The sequence below is a fragment of the Tachypleus tridentatus genome, chromosome 7 (genome assembly GCF_004210375.1).
Source record: "Tachypleus tridentatus isolate NWPU-2018 chromosome 7, ASM421037v1, whole genome shotgun sequence".
NCBI lineage: Eukaryota > Metazoa > Arthropoda > Merostomata > Xiphosura > Limulidae > Tachypleus > Tachypleus tridentatus.
Genome location: NC_134831.1, coordinates 27342261 through 27360777, shown reverse-complemented (window position 1 = coordinate 27360777; position 18517 = coordinate 27342261). Strand labels below are relative to the sequence as shown.

Here is an 18517-nt window from a genome sequence, read left to right as displayed (position 1 = left end):
GTGGGTGGAGATGACTAGTTGTCTTCCCTCTAGTCTTACACTAGTAAATTAGGGAGGGCTAGCGCATATAGCCCTAGTGTAGGTTTGTGCGAAATTCAAAAACAAAGAAACGAACTCATAGCTAGTGGATTAACGATGGTGTTTTATGTCATATGTTTTACGCGATTCATGTATTTTTCACGAGTGACTTTTACACAGATGTATAGTCACAAGCTTAAAAAGCTGATGGATCCTAGAACTTTATCGAGAATTATAGTTTTAAATTCAGGTCTAATAGAAGTTAACCAAGTAAAGTGCATAGGAACTAATAACATCATTCCTAAAAAAATTAAGCATACGTTTCACAATTATAGCTTCAACGTAGCATTTTATATTTAGTCTTTGTCAGCATTAAAATAAAGCTTGATATTTAGTGTAATATGATTATAACGTGTTCCAGATTAATAAAATTGAGTATAATTTGTTGCGTTTTCATATAAAGTCCGTTGTGGTTATAAAGTTTTTTTTCTTATTAGTGTTTCTACGTTTGAAAAAATGAATTGCACACGTTGAAAATTTTATGATACAGATTATAGAAGTTTAACTTGAATTATTAATCGTATATGTTATACATATATATTTGTATGAATTTAGAGCAGTGTTAAGAGTACGGTAGTTAGTACTTAATGTTATGGAGTGTAGGCTTAAGTATTATTTCTTTTTGATAAACTAAAGTATAGGTGGTTCAAATAAATTATTGTAATTAAGCAATAGCTTTTTAAACCTTGAGATTTGAAATTGAAAACACAGTGGTATAAAATGCCACCAATTGAAATTAAACATATTGTTTCGTTCAGCAGTGAAGATAAGGTAAAGATAGGTGTACGTTATAAGTAACACACCTGGTCGAAATAGTATTACATTATAGTATTTCTAGGTCTTGACGTTAGTCTTATTGTAATATCTAAGTGTATTTATTACTTGATAAACAGTAATATTTTTTGTTTTTAGCATTCTTCTTATCAAAATTAAAAATGAACAATTTATTGTTGCTAGCAAACTGGTAATAGTAATATGTTGCTGTGGATATGTACTACTTTACTATTTCTTCAGCTTTCAAGTTTAAAGTTTTAGTGATTAGGGAGAGTTGAAATAATGTGAAGTTAATAAAATTATTAATAAAAACCTTGCGCTCTCTCTAACATAGTGGGTAAACAGAAAAAAATGACTTTACAACTAATCTGATTCCTCAAAAATTGGGGGTGACAACAGTTATATTCTCAAACTTAATTATGTGAAAATATATTTTGTAGAACTATTGTGGCTGTATGTGGGTAATAAATATTAGGGTAGTGTTTCATGTTGTAATAAAAATTTAAGAAAAATGCGGCATCAGGTGTCATGCCACCTTTCAAGAGAGTGAAATAAGAAACGTTATTCTTCTAGAATTATTACTACCAATTTGTTTTAAATATGGTACAAACCTGGAAGAAAAATATTTAGTATAATTAAAGTTTTCTTAGACATTTGGGAAAATGTCTGACAAATGACATTTGATTTAAATAAATATTAGGTATTTATGAATAGATAAGTAATGGATACTTTGGAAGAGAACTACTTTCTGTATGCCTAGTATATGTTGCGTTTACTGACAATTCACTAAAAGTACAACTTTAAAAGGAAGTGATTACTCTTTTTTTTTTAAACGACCCTCATCAAATACCTTACCAGTAAATTTTCTTTCAAGATTATAATACCTCTTGGTGTGTCACCTGCTAATTTTTAAACTTTCCGTTCATTTGCTTGTGTTACTGCTTAAGTTGGGATTTGGAGAAAGTATTAGTTGTGAGATAAAATGTCGAATGTTAAAAGTTTATGGGATAAATAGAACTGTATTGAGCTTGTCTATTTATATCCATTTATATTGCAGTCCCTCTTACTCTGTCTATATGAGTGCCTTTGATGACAATAACACTACACAGATCGGTCTTAAAATACATTCACTCTCAATACTACGAATAACCCAAACAATAAGGGACATCAAGTATGATCCCGGACTTCAAAGTATGCACTTTATGTGGTCATTATTTGATAGTCATATTTCACAGGCTACAACCATAATCATGACCATTGGTCATGCACATCCACAGCATTAACTTACTGTATTTTTAAAACAGTTTTCATTATCCCAGTTGAAGAGGGTACAATTTCATATGTTATTACTGATAATTTCTCTAATTTTAGTTTTTCGTCTATAAATAACATTAAGACTAAAAGGCTTAGAAATATCATATACAAAGTGGTAAATGACTGTTATATAAATGATTTCACCAACAGCCTGGAAGAAAAAAATTGTAATTTAGTAATTATATCACATAATAGAAAAACAGCCTATAACAAATATTTGAATAAATAAATATGCAACTGATATTAAAAATCCCTTTACCTTTAAAAACCAAAATAATTCAACAAAGACAATCATAAAATTAACTGATGTCTATTACTAATTAAAGATAACTTAATCTCTAAATTGACAAGGATAAACAATATTAAATAGTATCTGATTTCATGTTGGAAACAAACATAGAAAATAGTTCTATCAGCTGTGTATAACATATGTATATGGAAATATTTGAAATAAATTATCACAATCTGTAAAATTACTCTGGTAACAAAACAAGTTTAATCATGTGGAAGGTCACAGGAAGGAAATGAGGAAAATATATATTGGTGCTTGAATTAGCTCAGTTCATGTATTAGATGGTAAATACTTGTTTCATTTAGAGAATTAATGCAGTGATATAGAGATTTACATTTTTGCCAGTGGAAAACTGTGTATATGTGATAAGCCTCATCCACTTTTATCCAGATTAGAGCCCAGAGTAATCCAGTTTCTGAAATAAATGTCTTTAAGAATCTGTAAAATAATTAATGCATATTCAAGCAAATATTAAATAGACTGAAATAAAGAAAAAAAATGAGCATAGGACTGTCAAAAAATGGGATGATATATATTCCAGAAATTATGTGCATTGTCTCTTTTATAAATTTAAATTATAGAACATCAAAATGCCCCTTTAGTTCAGCAAAGATATTCTGATTAGGTACAAGGACCTGTTCTTGTTGTAAGAGATAGTAATAAGCAAAAAGTAATCATTAATTCCAATTCTGATCCCCAAATACTCAAACTTTTATTAAACTCCTGTAAAGTTTCATTCACTTCTTTCTCTCCAAATTGTAGATAGCAATTTGTTCCACAGACCTATCACCTCTTTGAAAATATAATGTTGCCTGAACTATATATTCCACTGATATTTTTGGAACATAGATGTATTATACCTTATTCTTGTGCTCTTAAAATTCATTATGAAAATACAGATGCACCAGTCTTATCAGTACTAAATAATTCTAAATTCTTGGACTGGATCATCCTTGGTTCTTCTGTCTTCAAAAGATAAAAAGTTAATAGGACACATACATTTCATCTTCCAATACTGCCTCTCTACACCTCTTATTGAAAATTATAAATTAAACCCACCATTTATTTTTTATGAAGCTATTGATTTTGCTCATAATTGTTTGAAAGTTACTGATATCCTCCATTGTTGATGGCAGCTCATTCCATAACCTAATCATCCTGTTAAAAAAGTATAAATATAGCCTAGCCTTTCTTTTCTCAAATCTTAAACTTACATCCTTTTGTCCTGAGATTTCATCACAAGAAAAAGTCAGTGACCTTTATTATATCATTATAATTTTCTATAAGATCACCTCTTACCCTTTTTTTGCTCAAGAGAAGATATATTAAGAGAGCTTAACATACATCCTTGTTACAGTTCTTTCTTCATATAACAAGGCATCCATCCATGGAAGCATATCTTCAGGAATTCATATTTTTGTAAGATAAGGGTACAAAAACCACTAGATTTTCTTCCAAATGAAGCCTAACTAGAAGTTTGTACAATAAAACTGTGACTTGTTTAAACTTGTATAGTCAATATTCCTTTATGCACAATCCAAAATTTTATTAGCTTTACTATTTGTAGTAGAAAACTGTCTCAAAGGCTTAAGAATTTTATCAACCAAAACACCAAGATTCTTTTTCTTGTCCACTTAAGAAGTTCATCTAAATTCTGTATCATTTTATATTTATGATAGCCCTCCACTGGTACAGCTGTAAGTCTATGGATTTACAATGCTGAAATCAGGGGTTGGATTCCTCTCAGTGGACACAGCCCAATGTGGCTTTGCTATAAGAAAATACACACAAACATTTATGATAATCCATAGGGTTAACTGTACAATGAATTAAGTGTTAACTATGATATGTTTGTCTAACTGACTTATCTAAGTCTGTCTGTTAAATCTTACCATCAAGGTCTTGTTATTTTTGTTATAAAACATCACCAAGCACTTTAAATGATGTTTCACCAGTCTTTCACAAAGTTATAATAGTGTTTTCTGCTCTTAAGTTCAAAATTCTTATCAACAGAACTGAGAATTTCTTTGTTGTTTTCACAACAACTATACTCAGCAAGTCTTTTCCAAACTACCACACTCCAAGTGTAAAACAGTATTGCTTTTGAGTATAAGAACTTGTTTTCTATGCTCTGACTCAGTCAAGATAAATTTTGTGTAGGTGAACCATTTTCAATAGAAATAGCACTTTTCAGCATTTTAGTATCATCATCATAGCTGCAGGGGGTACATATACAATCCCCACTACCTATTTATTTTCAAAGAATCTCCCCAAACCCTTCTTAAAAAAAAGAAAAGAAAATGATCATATCAGAAACTTTTTTGTCATCAGGAAATTTCACGGTGAAAAATATTTACAAAATAATAGTTAAATCTTTCCTGTGTTTTGCAAAGGTTCTTCAAGATTTGGAATAACTTTAATTGGGGTTTAAAGTTATTCACAATATGCCTAATTTTTATAAATAGGAATTTGCACATCCAAATATATACTTTAATCACTTCAAAGCTAAGAAAAATATCTGAAATAGCATAGTTTACATACAGTCATTCACAACCTCAAGAAATTGTGTAGGATTGTGAAAGAGGAAATGGATGACTAATTCATCAAGTTTTCCAAATAATAAAATATTTAAGAATAGTAATAAGCTTGTTGTTGTTGGCACCATATCTAACATACTTGTACATTATAGTTAGGTGAAGGTATGCCATGGATTGTATTGCAGGTTAAAGGTAGGGAAAGCAGAAGTTTTGACTAGTTCTAACGGATGTCTTTGTGAGTTCTTTATGTGACAATTTTATTATACACTTTACAATCAGGTAAACAGAATAAGAAATATTACATCTAATTTTACTTGTCACATATATTGAAAGGTTGACAAAATATTCTATTTGTTTTTATACAATAATATATAACTATAAGATGCCCATTAAAACAATTCAATGGCAGTTTCCCTAAAATAGTGAAGAATAAATATAAAATGTGCAATCAACCAAATCCCTTGTATCAGAGTATATATGATTGTCAGCTATTTTGTCATCCCCTGTGGCATTTTAATAAGGAAAATTGTATTATGTTTGCTTTTAAACAAGGGAAACTGACTGTAATTCATTGTTGGCAAAAGTGTTTAGGTTTTGAGGCAATGGATGCATCCAACACAATAGATCACTTAGGTTTGCTAAACAACCATGTGGATTTTTTTCCGCTGTTCCTTGTTTTACCAAGCACAATAAAAGACTGCTACTGATGTGAACATTTTTGGATAGTCATTTTTCTGTATAAAAAAATGTTAAAGGGAGATTTCCAATAAAATAAAAATAAATTTATTCAGTAGGGTACAATAAAATCATGAATTATGTAACACTGACAAAATATATGTATATAAGTTGAATGACAGCAAATATTTTTTCGACATGTTCCTTTCTTTGAGTTGGTGGGCTCAGCAGATAGCCCAATGTGGCTTTGCTGTAAGAAAACACACACACTTTATGAGTTTTTCCATTAATGCTCCTATCTTTGATGTATCTTTTTCATTCAGTCAATGGAAGAAGTTTCATATTTTCATGGATTTCCCTCAGAAACAGAAATATTTTTGTTCGTTATAGGTTTTGTTTCTCAGATTGACCATTCAGTACATATTTAAAACTGATTGATCAATGCTGATACCAGTATAAAGGTTTTAGGAAGTGCAATGAAAAGAATAATTTTTCTTTAATAATGTATATATTTTTTACAATAACAGTTTAGGAGATGCATTGTGTTACAAACAGTCATTTGGCTATTATGCTTATCTGGATAACAGTAAATATATTTTGTTTTTGTTTTATTAAGTTGAACTGTAACACAGTTATGAATTACTAGTTTTTTTAAATTATGTAGATGAGTATAAGCTATTTTTCCATAACCTATTGTGTTTGTTTACTACAAATATTAGAAAGCATCTTTTCATGGATAAAAGATGGAAAGATTATCATATGAGGATAGGTGAAGATTATGAAATTTTTCTGAAAAAAAAGAATAGAGTGACTCTGATTGAAATGTTTAAGAATGTTAAGGGAATTGATAGTGTTGATACATTATCATTTTTTCGTACTTTATGGCAAAAATAGATCTACTGAATATTAATTTTGGCGTGTAGGAATTGTCTTTAGCTAAGACTTTATTTTTATAACAGGATAGTTGACTTTTGGAATGAGTTATTTTCAGGTACAGTGGATGGATTTAATTTAAGGGAGTTTAAGAGATGGCTTGATAAATATTTGAATGATAAGGGCTGGCTATGAATGTTGTATTTTGTACTCTAGTAAAGTTTAGATGATGGGATAGGCTGGATGGACCAGTAGGTTACTTGTCCATAGAGTGTGTATTATATGTTAAGACTTCATTTAGATAAAACATGTCTATTTTATACTCACAGGTTGGAGTAATTCTCTTTCAATTCTCTCATTGTATCATTTTTTTTAAATGTATTCTTCCAAAAATTAAATTTACTTCAGTGACAGAAACTTTTAAAGTTGAAGTGTACTTGGGTATTACTGGTTGTCAAACTTCATTATTTCTGTCAGTTTGTTTTTGTATGCTCGATGTCTGTTTGTTATTTATGAAATGTCTGTATTAATTTGTAGTTTTTAATATGTGGTATTAACTACTTTTCTTACAGGTTCACAAAGCTGAAAATCTCATAAAACCAGAAACTTACAGAAAGTGGAAATGTGCATCTCCTGGTGAAAACCAAGCTTCTGTTGTGGTTCAGTTTGAGAAAGCCAGTGAAATTTATTCTATTGACATTGGAAATGAAGGTTCAGCTTTTATAGAAATCTTGGTACGACGGTCATCTGGTCCTTCCCAGGAATTTCAGGTGTCACTTTTTCTTGAGAAGTTCTTGACCTTCAAGTGCTTGGTATAATTTAATAATTAGTACTTATACATACAATTAATTGTCATATAAAGCATCTTTCATAGTACAAAGATAACTTCTACTAACATGCTTGTGATGTCTTGAAGAAAGTAGTGTTGAAATGATTTTGCATCAAAAGGAATATGAAGGAAGTTATTTTGGTGTAGTACTTTAAATTACATACAGTTTTTACATTATAATAAGACATTTTTGAATTTTTCTATTTTTTCTTCATTATCTTTTGCTTACTGTCCATCATTTGCACTCTTTAATGAACTTGTGTAAAATTCATTGTATGAGAATGTGACATATGCAGTTATATATCTCATGCTTTTTATTAATTGAATGTGATTGGCTTGCACATTCTTTGAATAAACATTGTGAGATGTGATTGCACATGTAATTTTCACACACACTATTTGTCAGCAGTCATTAATTGTTTGATTTTCATATCAACACTTTTTAAATATTGTCTTTTGTGAGTATGAATATTACCCAATATCATTTACAGTTTTGCATGTTTTTTGTTATACTTTACTTTTAATCATTAAATATTTGATCACTCTCACATGAAAAGATATTGCAACAAAATTGTTTGCATATGGATTATCATTTGAGTGTAGCGTTAATACTTTTATCTGTATACAATTCCTTGTTTCACTAATGCACGAAATGCTCATGTGTGCAATTAACATGCAATTTGCTTATTATACACTGGCAAAGTTTTGGTGACTTTCTGCATTTTCTGACTTATCTGCATCATGTAATTTTAAGTTGAGTTTTATTTCCTTGTTAATGTTGGCTTCAGGATATTCTTTTTTCCTCAAGCTCAAAGCAACACTGTTTAATGCCTATGAAGAACTATGAATTTTGTGCATGCCTGATGGAGTGGGTTCTCACAATCTTGATAGAAGAGGCTCAAATGGCAGGGCAGCTGTTTAGGTTGATTTTCAGCAATTTTGAGTTGTTTAGGAAACTTCTTCTGGCTTATTTTATTCTGTATGGAAATATATTATAAAATAAAATGAATTAAGCTAAAAAAGTAATTAATATAATAATAATCAAGTCTAAATTTTCAGAATAATTAAAAAGCTGTGAGTAACTAGCTATTTGTTTTTTGTGTTTTACAGGCTAATTTCACTTATGCTTCTAACTCACAAATAACATGAACAAAATCACTTACAAACTCTCTATATTGATAAAACACAGTATTGCAATTTTTTAACATACTAATGCAAATAGACTTGATTTAGCTAGAAACGGTTTAACACTGATAACACACTCTGATGCTTACTATGTTTATTAAATATCCAACAGTCTTATTATATCACAGCCATTTATTTTATAACTTCCTGTAGCCACCAATACAGATGTCTGAATACTTAAAAGTATATTTATCAATAATGTTGTAATGAATATTTTCTGAAATTATGGCTTTTCCTTAAATTGAAAATTAAAATTAAGCAAACATTACATTTCAGCCAATCTTGACAAAAATATTGATTTAAAAACTAAAGATATTACTTTATTTAAATGTTTATTTGATTTTTGGTATTAAAGTATGATCTACAATGAATGTGATTTTCCATCTCTTTGAAAATTTTAAATGCTTAACTTTCTTGTAGAATACTAATGATTATTATCATTTAAAATAAAAGCTCAATGCACTAATCATGGGAAACATGCTGATTTCTTTCACCTTTTATGTAATGCTGAATTTCACTTAAGTCTCAACCTTGTGATGTCTAACTCCTCAATTCCTGGAACTAATGTTTTTATTTTAATATATTAAATCTTTTGAGTAGAAAAGTTCAAGTGCAGTAGATCTAATGATATAGTTTTATTTTACACAAACAGTTCCAGCATTTTATGATTTGGCCAAAGTAATCCACTATTATTTTTGCTTTACATTTCAAGACCATAGTGTGTTTCAGTGCAAGTCAAACAGATGTTTCTGTAATAATCACTGTTACATTCATACTTCTACATTATTAAGATCATTCACAAATAGATGTTTTAGTTTAACATATTGTGCTTGGCATATAAAACAGTAAGTTTCATTTATTTCTATAATATTAACAGTGATTTTGCGAGTGGAATAAATGCACTATTACAAATTATCTTATACATACAAATACTCAATCTCAAATTTACAAAAGAAATATTAACTGATATAATATCAGGATGGTGACTAAGAAAAACACTGGTTTGATGTGACACAGTTATACATCTACAGTGTTTTGTTTTTCTTCTAGTAATTAAGTCAAAATGTAGGAGACATGATTGTTATTAAACATTACTTGATATTATGTATATATGAATACACAAAGTAAATTCTTTACTTCTTACAAATATTATTTGTTTATTTTGTATCTCTAGATTACTGAAACTTTGAAGATTATATAACATTTAATAAATGTTTTCTTTTATTGTGTTTGTGTTTTGCTTTATTGATAACAAATGTAAATACTTTCTTTTTTCTTATAAAAGCTACAAGAGTGTAGTAACACAATTGAAATTATGTAATTCAATATAAAAGGTATGGTTATTTGAATATATATTTTTGGCAGCATTGCTTCTGATTGAGTTTAATCAAATATCAGTAATTTTAAAATGGGAAAAAATCAATGAAATTTTATGTATATTGTAGAATTTCTTGAAGCTTCACTTCAGAATTAATATTTATTTTTCTGTTGTTCTTTTACTAGGTTTTACTTGTTGCTTCTTCCTTCATGACTCCATTAGAGAGTCGTCAGGGGACAAATCTTAATCGTGTTCGAATGTTTGGACCAGAAAAACTGTCACTACACGCTTCCAATCAAAAGTGGGACATAGCAAAAATTGTTTGCACTCAACCTTTCAACAAGGTAAAAGAAAATATTATTTCATGAATTGTGTTATTGAACAGCTTACTGTGCAAGATTTCTCATATTTAAACAAAGTGTGCTTTTTAATACAAATATATATCAATTTATTATAGAATTTGCATTTACATATTGGTTTATTTGCATTACAAGGTCTTGGTATGGCCTAATAGTTAACTCACTAGACTGTGGATCTGAAGTTCCACTCTTTTACCATAAAAACAAAGCAAAAACTTTCTACTCTACACTTTTGGGTTGTGGGTGTGTTATTAGAGAACATTAAAATCCCACTATTTTTTATGGTAAGAGTAGCAAAGAGCAGCTATTAGTGGTGTTGATTAACTGCTTTCCCTCTGGTCTATCACTTCAAAAGCAGAGACAGCTAGTGCAAATGGCTTTCAAAAAATTCAGTGAACACAGAAATTCAAGTATTTGCTTAACATAATAAATATAAATACTAGAATTTCTCTTTGTGTCTTAAGTTTATGAATATAGAAACTAAAGATGCTTAATATAAATAAAACGAAATGCTGATCTAATAGGTGGTAAATGTTTATAAAACACCACAAATGAGCTGTTGTAGTAACTTTGAAAGAAATTATTGATTAGGGGAAATGTGATGTAATCGAGTTGTGTGTAATGTGATATGATCAGTCACAATTCCAGTGCTAGCCACCAAGCAAGCAACACATTCTTTTCTCTCTGCTTTCATGCTGTGTAAGATGCCAGGACCTGTTATACCAGTTCCCCCACCAATCTCTCTAGTAATCATTGACGGCCTATCACCTAACATAATGCCACTTCAAGTAGCCACGTTGATTGCCCAAGCCAAGCTGCACGCAACTATCGACCCATCCAAGACTCAAATCCTTTGTTGGGGCAGAATTTTGATCCAGTTCTTTACACCTGCAGACTGTATATACCATGGTACACTGCATTCAACATTACTTGTGCCCCCATCAAAAGTTCTGTTAGCCTCTACTCATTTTTTCTTAGAGGCGTCTACCCCAACATTGAACCAGACGAAATCGAACAGGCTATTGAAAATCAAAACCAAACTAAACTACATGCAGTTCATCGTATGTTTTCTTAACATACTAACCAAACCACCTATTTTATCAAGACAGTAACAACTTCAAAGCACAGTGCTGACTATATTTTGCGCAACGGGTGTTTATACCATATCTTTCATTTCAGTGCTGAATGCCCATGTCGCTGCTTTACCCACCTGCAGTCATATAACACTTCCAGACGAAACAGGCAATGTACGGACGATTTTTAACAGTCAAATACTGATTTATCACTTATTCAAAATCCAGTCAGGAAAGACACCCAAATGACTTTCAACAGTCAAATATTGATTTATTGCTTATTCAAGATTCAATCAGGAAAGACACCCAAACATTCTCAACCTCCACTACCAGCAACAAATGTGGACTAACTGAACTCAAGAAGACAAACAACAAATCCTGCCAGACCACAACTTTTATTTCAAGTACTACAACCTCAACCCAGATGCAAACCATGTGACCTATAACTACAGACACATCAGTTTAGACAAACTTCAAGATCACAAACACCAAGAAGTTACAAACTAAGACTGCAAGAAATCACAAATCAGTCCAGACCACCACAGAGCAACACAGCCAAGGAGTACAACTAGAGAACTGATGTCCACCCTCACCACTTCTATGCATCTCTGAACCCAAGCTCACATTGAATTTCCTCAAAGGTATACAAGCAAAGCGCAAGTGGTTCATCCAAGGCAACAAGAAACCAGCTACTTCTCCAGTGCCACCTTAAGCCAAGCCTCTCATTTTTTTTCTTTCCTTTCTTTTTCTTTTTATATATATATATTTTATTTATTTTATTTTGAATCCTGTATTATTAACCCAGACTTTCTTTTCTCACAGCTACTCCCGGGCACAGTCTGGGTAGATTATTCAGCGCCCAGGCCGTGAAAATGGGTTTTCTCGGGGTACTCCCATTTCCCCCCACACCCAAATCTTAGGCATTGGAACTGTAGATCCCAGATGGGGTAATTTGATCCATCGATCCATGCCCGGCCCTGAATGGGCCCATTTGAGTTTGATATTTTGTTGATATTTTATCTGCCATCCTGCTTCTTGCTTCTTCTTTAGTCAGGCGTTGACTTCACCTTCACTTTGTCAGTTACCATACCTGCCAGACTTGCATTGACCAGATCCGTGTTAAACTTATCAATCTTTTTAACCCAAAATTATCATCAATAATAATGTTATCAAAATTCTTAACTTCTACCAAGTGCAGGGTTGAAGGAGGACTGTTTAGTCTTCGAGCACTGCCTAAACAACTGGCAGAATTGTGTGTGATATGATGCTTCTATTGTATAAGGTGCATAGTGGTCAAATTCCTTTTAAAGATATATGATTTGATGTCAAAACCTATACTTATTATTTAGTATCTATAAAATAGTGTACACAGTTTACAAAGTTTTAACACCATAAGTAATTGCTTTTAATTTAAGGTGTACAAGGTACAATAAATGTATAAAAAGATGTACAATATTTTTTTTTCCTTTAATAGAATAGGGTAGTGAATACTGAAGTAGTAAAATCCACTATTCACTTCAGCTGTACATACAATTAATCCAATGTTTCTTGCTTTTTGCCACACTGTATCATGATTTTCAGAACATAATTCAATGTATTACTTAATTAAAATTTTTGTTCACTTTTTTATTTATTTTACTAAGAAAAAAAGGGAAATGAAAGTGTTATCTCCTATGACTAATATATATACATATATATATATATATCTTTCAGAACACTCAGTTTGGAATTTCCTTTATCAAATTTCACTCAAAACCTGATTCAACAACAACAGAAGATGAAGTTTCTGGAGAATTACAAATACAGGTCAGAAAGTTTTCAATGAAGGAAATATATATTGTCTGTTGTATTGTAAATTGCTTTATAGAGGTTGTGTCATAGAAATACAACTATTTTGTTAATTGTTGTTGTTTTATGAAAACATCTATTTCTGTTGCATATAAACTTTGCTATTCTAATCGTTATGCTTGTGTACATCTATGCCTTTGATAAAATCAGCTCCTATTTTTTGCAGCTTTTACAAAAATATGCTATGAAATCAAAGTGGGTTACTTTTTTAAATGAAACCACCTGTTGTAATAATTATAATACTTAGTTTTTGTCTGCCCTAAAAATGAACATGCTCCTTCCTGTCTAAATGCACATGGGTGTTCATTTCAACAGATGTAAACAAAAGGCAGATGTAAATATGCTTGTAATAAACATTTTGTACAACAACATATTAAAAGCATTTCAAAGTTTTTAAAAAATATAATGTTTTTGTTAGGTTATAGAATAAAATTATAACTATTTATTAAAAGTATTAAGGATGGTAAAGTTTACCCCTAAATATACTAAATTAAAAACTTATGCAATATACCGTGTTATTTCTTTATTGAATATATACCATACTTAAAAAAAAAAAAAGCTTTATTAATGTTAAGGCCTTAGGAAGTTGAATTGTAGATTTTAGTAACTGTGATTGGAAATGTTTTGTATTATTATAGAAATCCTGTTTATGAAAAAGTACTATAATGATAAAGCTGCTAATTTAATTTCATATGTTTTGTGGGTTTCTTCTAGTTACAACTTATTATGCAAAAACCTAAAAATTCAAACTATTTTATTTATTTCATACTTTACAAAATACGTTTTATTTTTCAAATATTTATAAGCCTTTTAGTCAAAATGTTACATATCTATAAATATACTACTATTGGCAACTCAATTTTTCAGGTGTGGTGTATACAACTTTTGCATCTAAAATACATATATATTCATGTTCTTCATTGTTTTTGACATCTAGCCATTAGTATTTTGCAGTGCAGCAGGTAAATAACTTATGCGCAGTCTGGTTTATATTAATGCTGCCAGAAAAGTGTGCTCAATAACTGAAAATAATTTTTCTTCATGGTCAACTTAAGTTGGACCATCTTATAACCTTAATCAATACAATGATATTCATCACATAGTATTTTGCAATTATCTAATGCACCATCTTCTTTGATAGAAAAAAATAAATAATAAATGAAACACATATATATACATAAATAAATCATAAAAAAAGACCTCATTCACAATTACATATATGTCAGAAACCATTATGCAGTGGATTTTCTGGAGTGTTTATGTAAAAACTGTAACCATTACCGTAATAACTTCATTAGTAAGGAGTTTCCTTGTACATCTGTTTCATTAAGTTAAAACTGATGTAATGTCTTCATGTTATATATATAGACATTTTTGCTTTTCAACTTTAGATTTTTGTAAAAATATTTTTTTCATGTGGTAACTAAGAGCTTTGCTTACTGTAATTGGCAAATAAGTTTAATTAAAACTTCATTAGAAAGATGCAAAGGCCAAATGGTTAGGGCACTCAACTTGTAATCTGAGGGTCACAAGCTCAAATCTCTTTCACACCAAACATGCTTGCTATTTGAGTCTTGTGGGCATTGTAATGTTATGGTCAATCTTACTATTTGTTGGTAAAAGAGCAGCCCGAGTTAATGGTGGGCGGTGAAGACTAGCTGCCTTTCCTCTAGTCTTACAATGCTAAATTTGGAATAGCTAGTGCATATAGCCCTCATGTAGCTTTATGTGAAATTAAAAAAAAGTAGAAGTTGTGAATGAAAGTTGTATTTATGCAGATGACTTAGAATAATGTGAGTGAATCTGTTTAAGTTTGTAGTGAAATTGTTATTTGCTGTTTAGATTCTCTTTTTATTTAAAAACTGGCCATTTACTACAACTTTAAATGCAAATTGCAGTGTTTCAGCATGAAACAAATTTGTATCTTTATTTATATAGTTCAGCTACTTATTTTTGTGATAATACCTAATTGTGTATGCAAGCATAAACAATTACTAAACCTTTTTTTTTTCTTTGTGAGTCAGTAACTAGAGATAATACATGACAGTTGATGAAGGAAGTGCTGTTGATTTGGTTTACATTGTTTTCCAAAAATTATTTGATAAGATGCCTCACAAAAGACTTGTAAAACGCAAACTAACATGGCAGGGGTTTAGTTTAGAGAGAGAGAAATCGTAAGAATTCTCTCTCCAACAGGGGTGTTCAGGAACGTTGTGGTTCCTCTTCGTCCCCTTTCGTGGAAGTTTATTGGATTTAGTTTGTTTTTTTTTATTTTATTTTTTCTTTTAAATAATTTTTAGACTCTTTTTTTGGATGAAGGAGGTCACTCTTAATGTTATCCATGACCAAGGCAAAGGCAGCATTGGAGAAAACGGCCAGGTCCCGTCCCAAAAGGCAGATGTCAAAGTAAATATGAACACAAACACAAACGACCCGAATCAGGGCCTGGCAATAAGGTTGCCTGGGCTGGTATCTGAAAATCCAATGCCTAAGTTTTTGCTGTGGGGGGAAACGGGAGTGCCCCGTGAAAAACCCACTTTCACAGGACAGGCGCCTAAAGTTTTGCCTGTCCTGTGCCCGAGATCTGAAAAAGAGAATACATGTTATTAACGTGAGTTTAGTTCTTTAGATTCTTTGTTGTGTGATTAGTGATTCTTGAAATATGTTGTAAGGTGAAATGTATTTGGTTGGTGCACTAGTTAATTTGTATAGTGATGCCGTTAGTTTGTTTCTGTTTTCTGCTTTTAGATAATATTTGTGTGATATTTCCGTTAGTCTATTTCTTAGTGTTGGTAAGTTGCTGATTTGATGTATATAATTTACTGGCATGAATGAAGGTAGACTGAATGCAGATCTTAGTATTTTGTTCTGTTGAATTTTCTGGAGTGTGTTATTTGACATATTATATGTTACTTGACATCCATACTCTATTAGTGGATGGATGTAAGCCTTGTATATTTGGATAATGGCATTTGGTGAGCATTTTGATTGTCTACTGGTTAGAGTCATTAAGTGTGAAATCCGTTTTCTAATTGATGAGTGTATATTGTTAACATGTTTTTTCCATGTTAGTTTTGTGTTGAAAGTGATGCCAAGGAATGTGATGTGTTTGCTCGTGTTAATGGGCGTTATTTCCGAGTGATAATTTTAGTTTTTCTAGATTGTTTTCTTTGTTTTTTTAATTTCCTGTAGAAGGTGATTGCTTGTGTTTTGGTTGGATTTAAAACTACTCTCCACTTGTTACTCCAGGTTGAGACGTTGTTCAGTGATTCTTGTACGCGAGACATGGCCATCACTGGGTTTCTGGAGGTGCTCCAGATAGCGATGTCGTCTACGTATTGTGAATTATGCGTGTATGTTAAATTAGGGAAAGGTATGTCACTGACGAAAATAATGTACAGTAGTGGAGAAAGGACTGATCCTTGGGGCACTCCTGCAGTTATATTGAATGATTTCGATATAGTTTTGTTATAGACTTGTTATAAAAATGACATCTTTATATGTGGGGGGGGAAATGTTATTAAATTGGATAGAAAATTGCCTGGAGAATAGAAAGCAGATAGCAATAAATGGAGTTAGATCTGACTGGATCCCAGTGGCAAGCGCTGTGCTTCAGGACTTTGTTCTCTGCTATTTGCAGATGACAGTGATATTTTTGTGGCAGATAATTGTATCAAAGGTGCTGTAGACATAGACAGATCATTTGATGTATTGGACTAATATGTGGCAGATGATGTTTAACTATCCAGAATGAAAGTGAGAGATGTAGATTTTTTACATTTCATATTATTGTTGCAGTTTATGGAGAATACATTAAATACTATGCTTGAAGAAAAAGATCTTGGTGTTGTGATTGAAGAATCATATAACCATATCAACATGAGTAAAGATCGTGTCATTGCATTTGTGGACTTGTATTCAAAATTTTATTCATCTACTATTTTATGAATTTATGTCAATAAGTTTGGTATCAAATTGAAGGTTATACTTCAGATTTTTGTATTATACATTAGTTAATTTCTTAATTAAAAAATAAATGGTGAAAAACACACCCAGACAGATATCAATTTTGTGTGTCATGTGGTATGTTGAATGCAGCATTGGTTCAAATTATGTGTTTATGAAATACAAATACAAAGTCTCTGGTTTCTTATAAATTAGAAACTCAAAATTACTTGTATTTAGAAGTCAGAAAATGAATTATGAACCTCCTGACTTTTCTGTTTGCTGAGGTATTGGTGTATTTATGAATTAGAAACTCAAAATTACCTATACTTAGAAGCTAGAATATGTAATATGAACCTCATGACTTTTCTATTTGCTGAGATATTGGTGTATTTAATGAATCAAACACAGTGGTTGTTCCTAACTCTTATGTACACCTACTTCTATCTATGACATGTGAATAACCAATCAAGAGCTAAGAATGTCTCTCTAGTGGCTTTCTTGGCCTCTTTCAAGTATGCAAATATGGAACTCTTTCTGTTTATACAAGATTCCAACTTTTAAGGCAAAACTTTAGGGTGCTCAAAATTTCATATTTTTGTACATCTAAATATAGTTTATTTACTCAGCTTAATAAATTATATTGGAATTCTATGGTATTGGTATAGTAATTTATGTGTTTTGGTTATTTAAAAATATATATGTATAAAATCTGAAAAAAATTTTGTTTCACATCCTCCATGTGTGAAATTTGATAAGGCTTAGCAACCTATGACAAGTAACATACAAGTAGAAAGTTCATAACTAGAAGAAATAATTGTTTGCTATACATAAAAAATCATATATTTTACTGGAGTATTTTAAATAAACTAAATTAAAGATTTGTCCATGAGTAAACTGAGTATTTGTTTTGAATAGTTTGTGTGAAAAGTAATTACTCTTTTTTTCTTTCGAGAATTACCTCAAATTGTAGCATGAAACATTTGTTTATCCTGAGGAGCTTTAATCTCATAACAGTGTACACCTATTTTAAATTAAATTTTATTACTTTATTGTCCTTTGAACCATGTTTAACTGCTATCCATGGTATTTATAAGTTGTAAATCACTCGGATCACGTTATGGTGTTGAATTACATTACTCATGAGCTGCTTGTTTGTGTTCCTCATGAAACATCTTTATTATATTACTATTTATTTTACTTAATCTTATCTAACATAAAAAGATCCCCATTTTTACATTTGAGTTATTTTTATAATAATATGTAAAGAATAAATATGAAAGACGACTAATAAACTACTTACCCAATCTTCTGTTTTCTTACTGTCAGTTGTCGAGGACATTTAAGTATACTAGCTATGGGACAAGAGTCATTACAAATTCATCCAAACTAATCATTAAGTTTCTCACTGGAATGT

General features: G+C 30.8%; 1 protein-coding gene across 9 annotated transcripts in view; it reads left to right on the top strand.

Annotated features, from left to right (window-relative positions):
• Nucleotides 1-18517, top strand: part of XRCC1 (DNA repair protein XRCC1) — a 75053-nt gene that overhangs the window by 23 nt on the left and 56513 nt on the right. The window contains exons 1-4 of one of the 9 annotated variants that reach the window (XR_013030568.1): nt 552-849; nt 7116-7355; nt 10061-10219; nt 13021-13113. Coding sequence is in view for 6 of the 9 variants with exons in the window: in XM_076510840.1 (XP_076366955.1) it covers nt 799-849; nt 7116-7355; nt 10061-10219; nt 13021-13113 (543 nt within the window). In the remaining 3 variants the exon portion in view is untranslated. Of the gene's footprint in view, nt 1-551; nt 850-7115; nt 7356-10060; nt 10220-13020; nt 13114-18517 lie in introns of those variants that run through there. The other 8 variants (XR_013030569.1, XR_013030567.1, XM_076510840.1 and 5 more) reach the window with 8 other exon arrangements.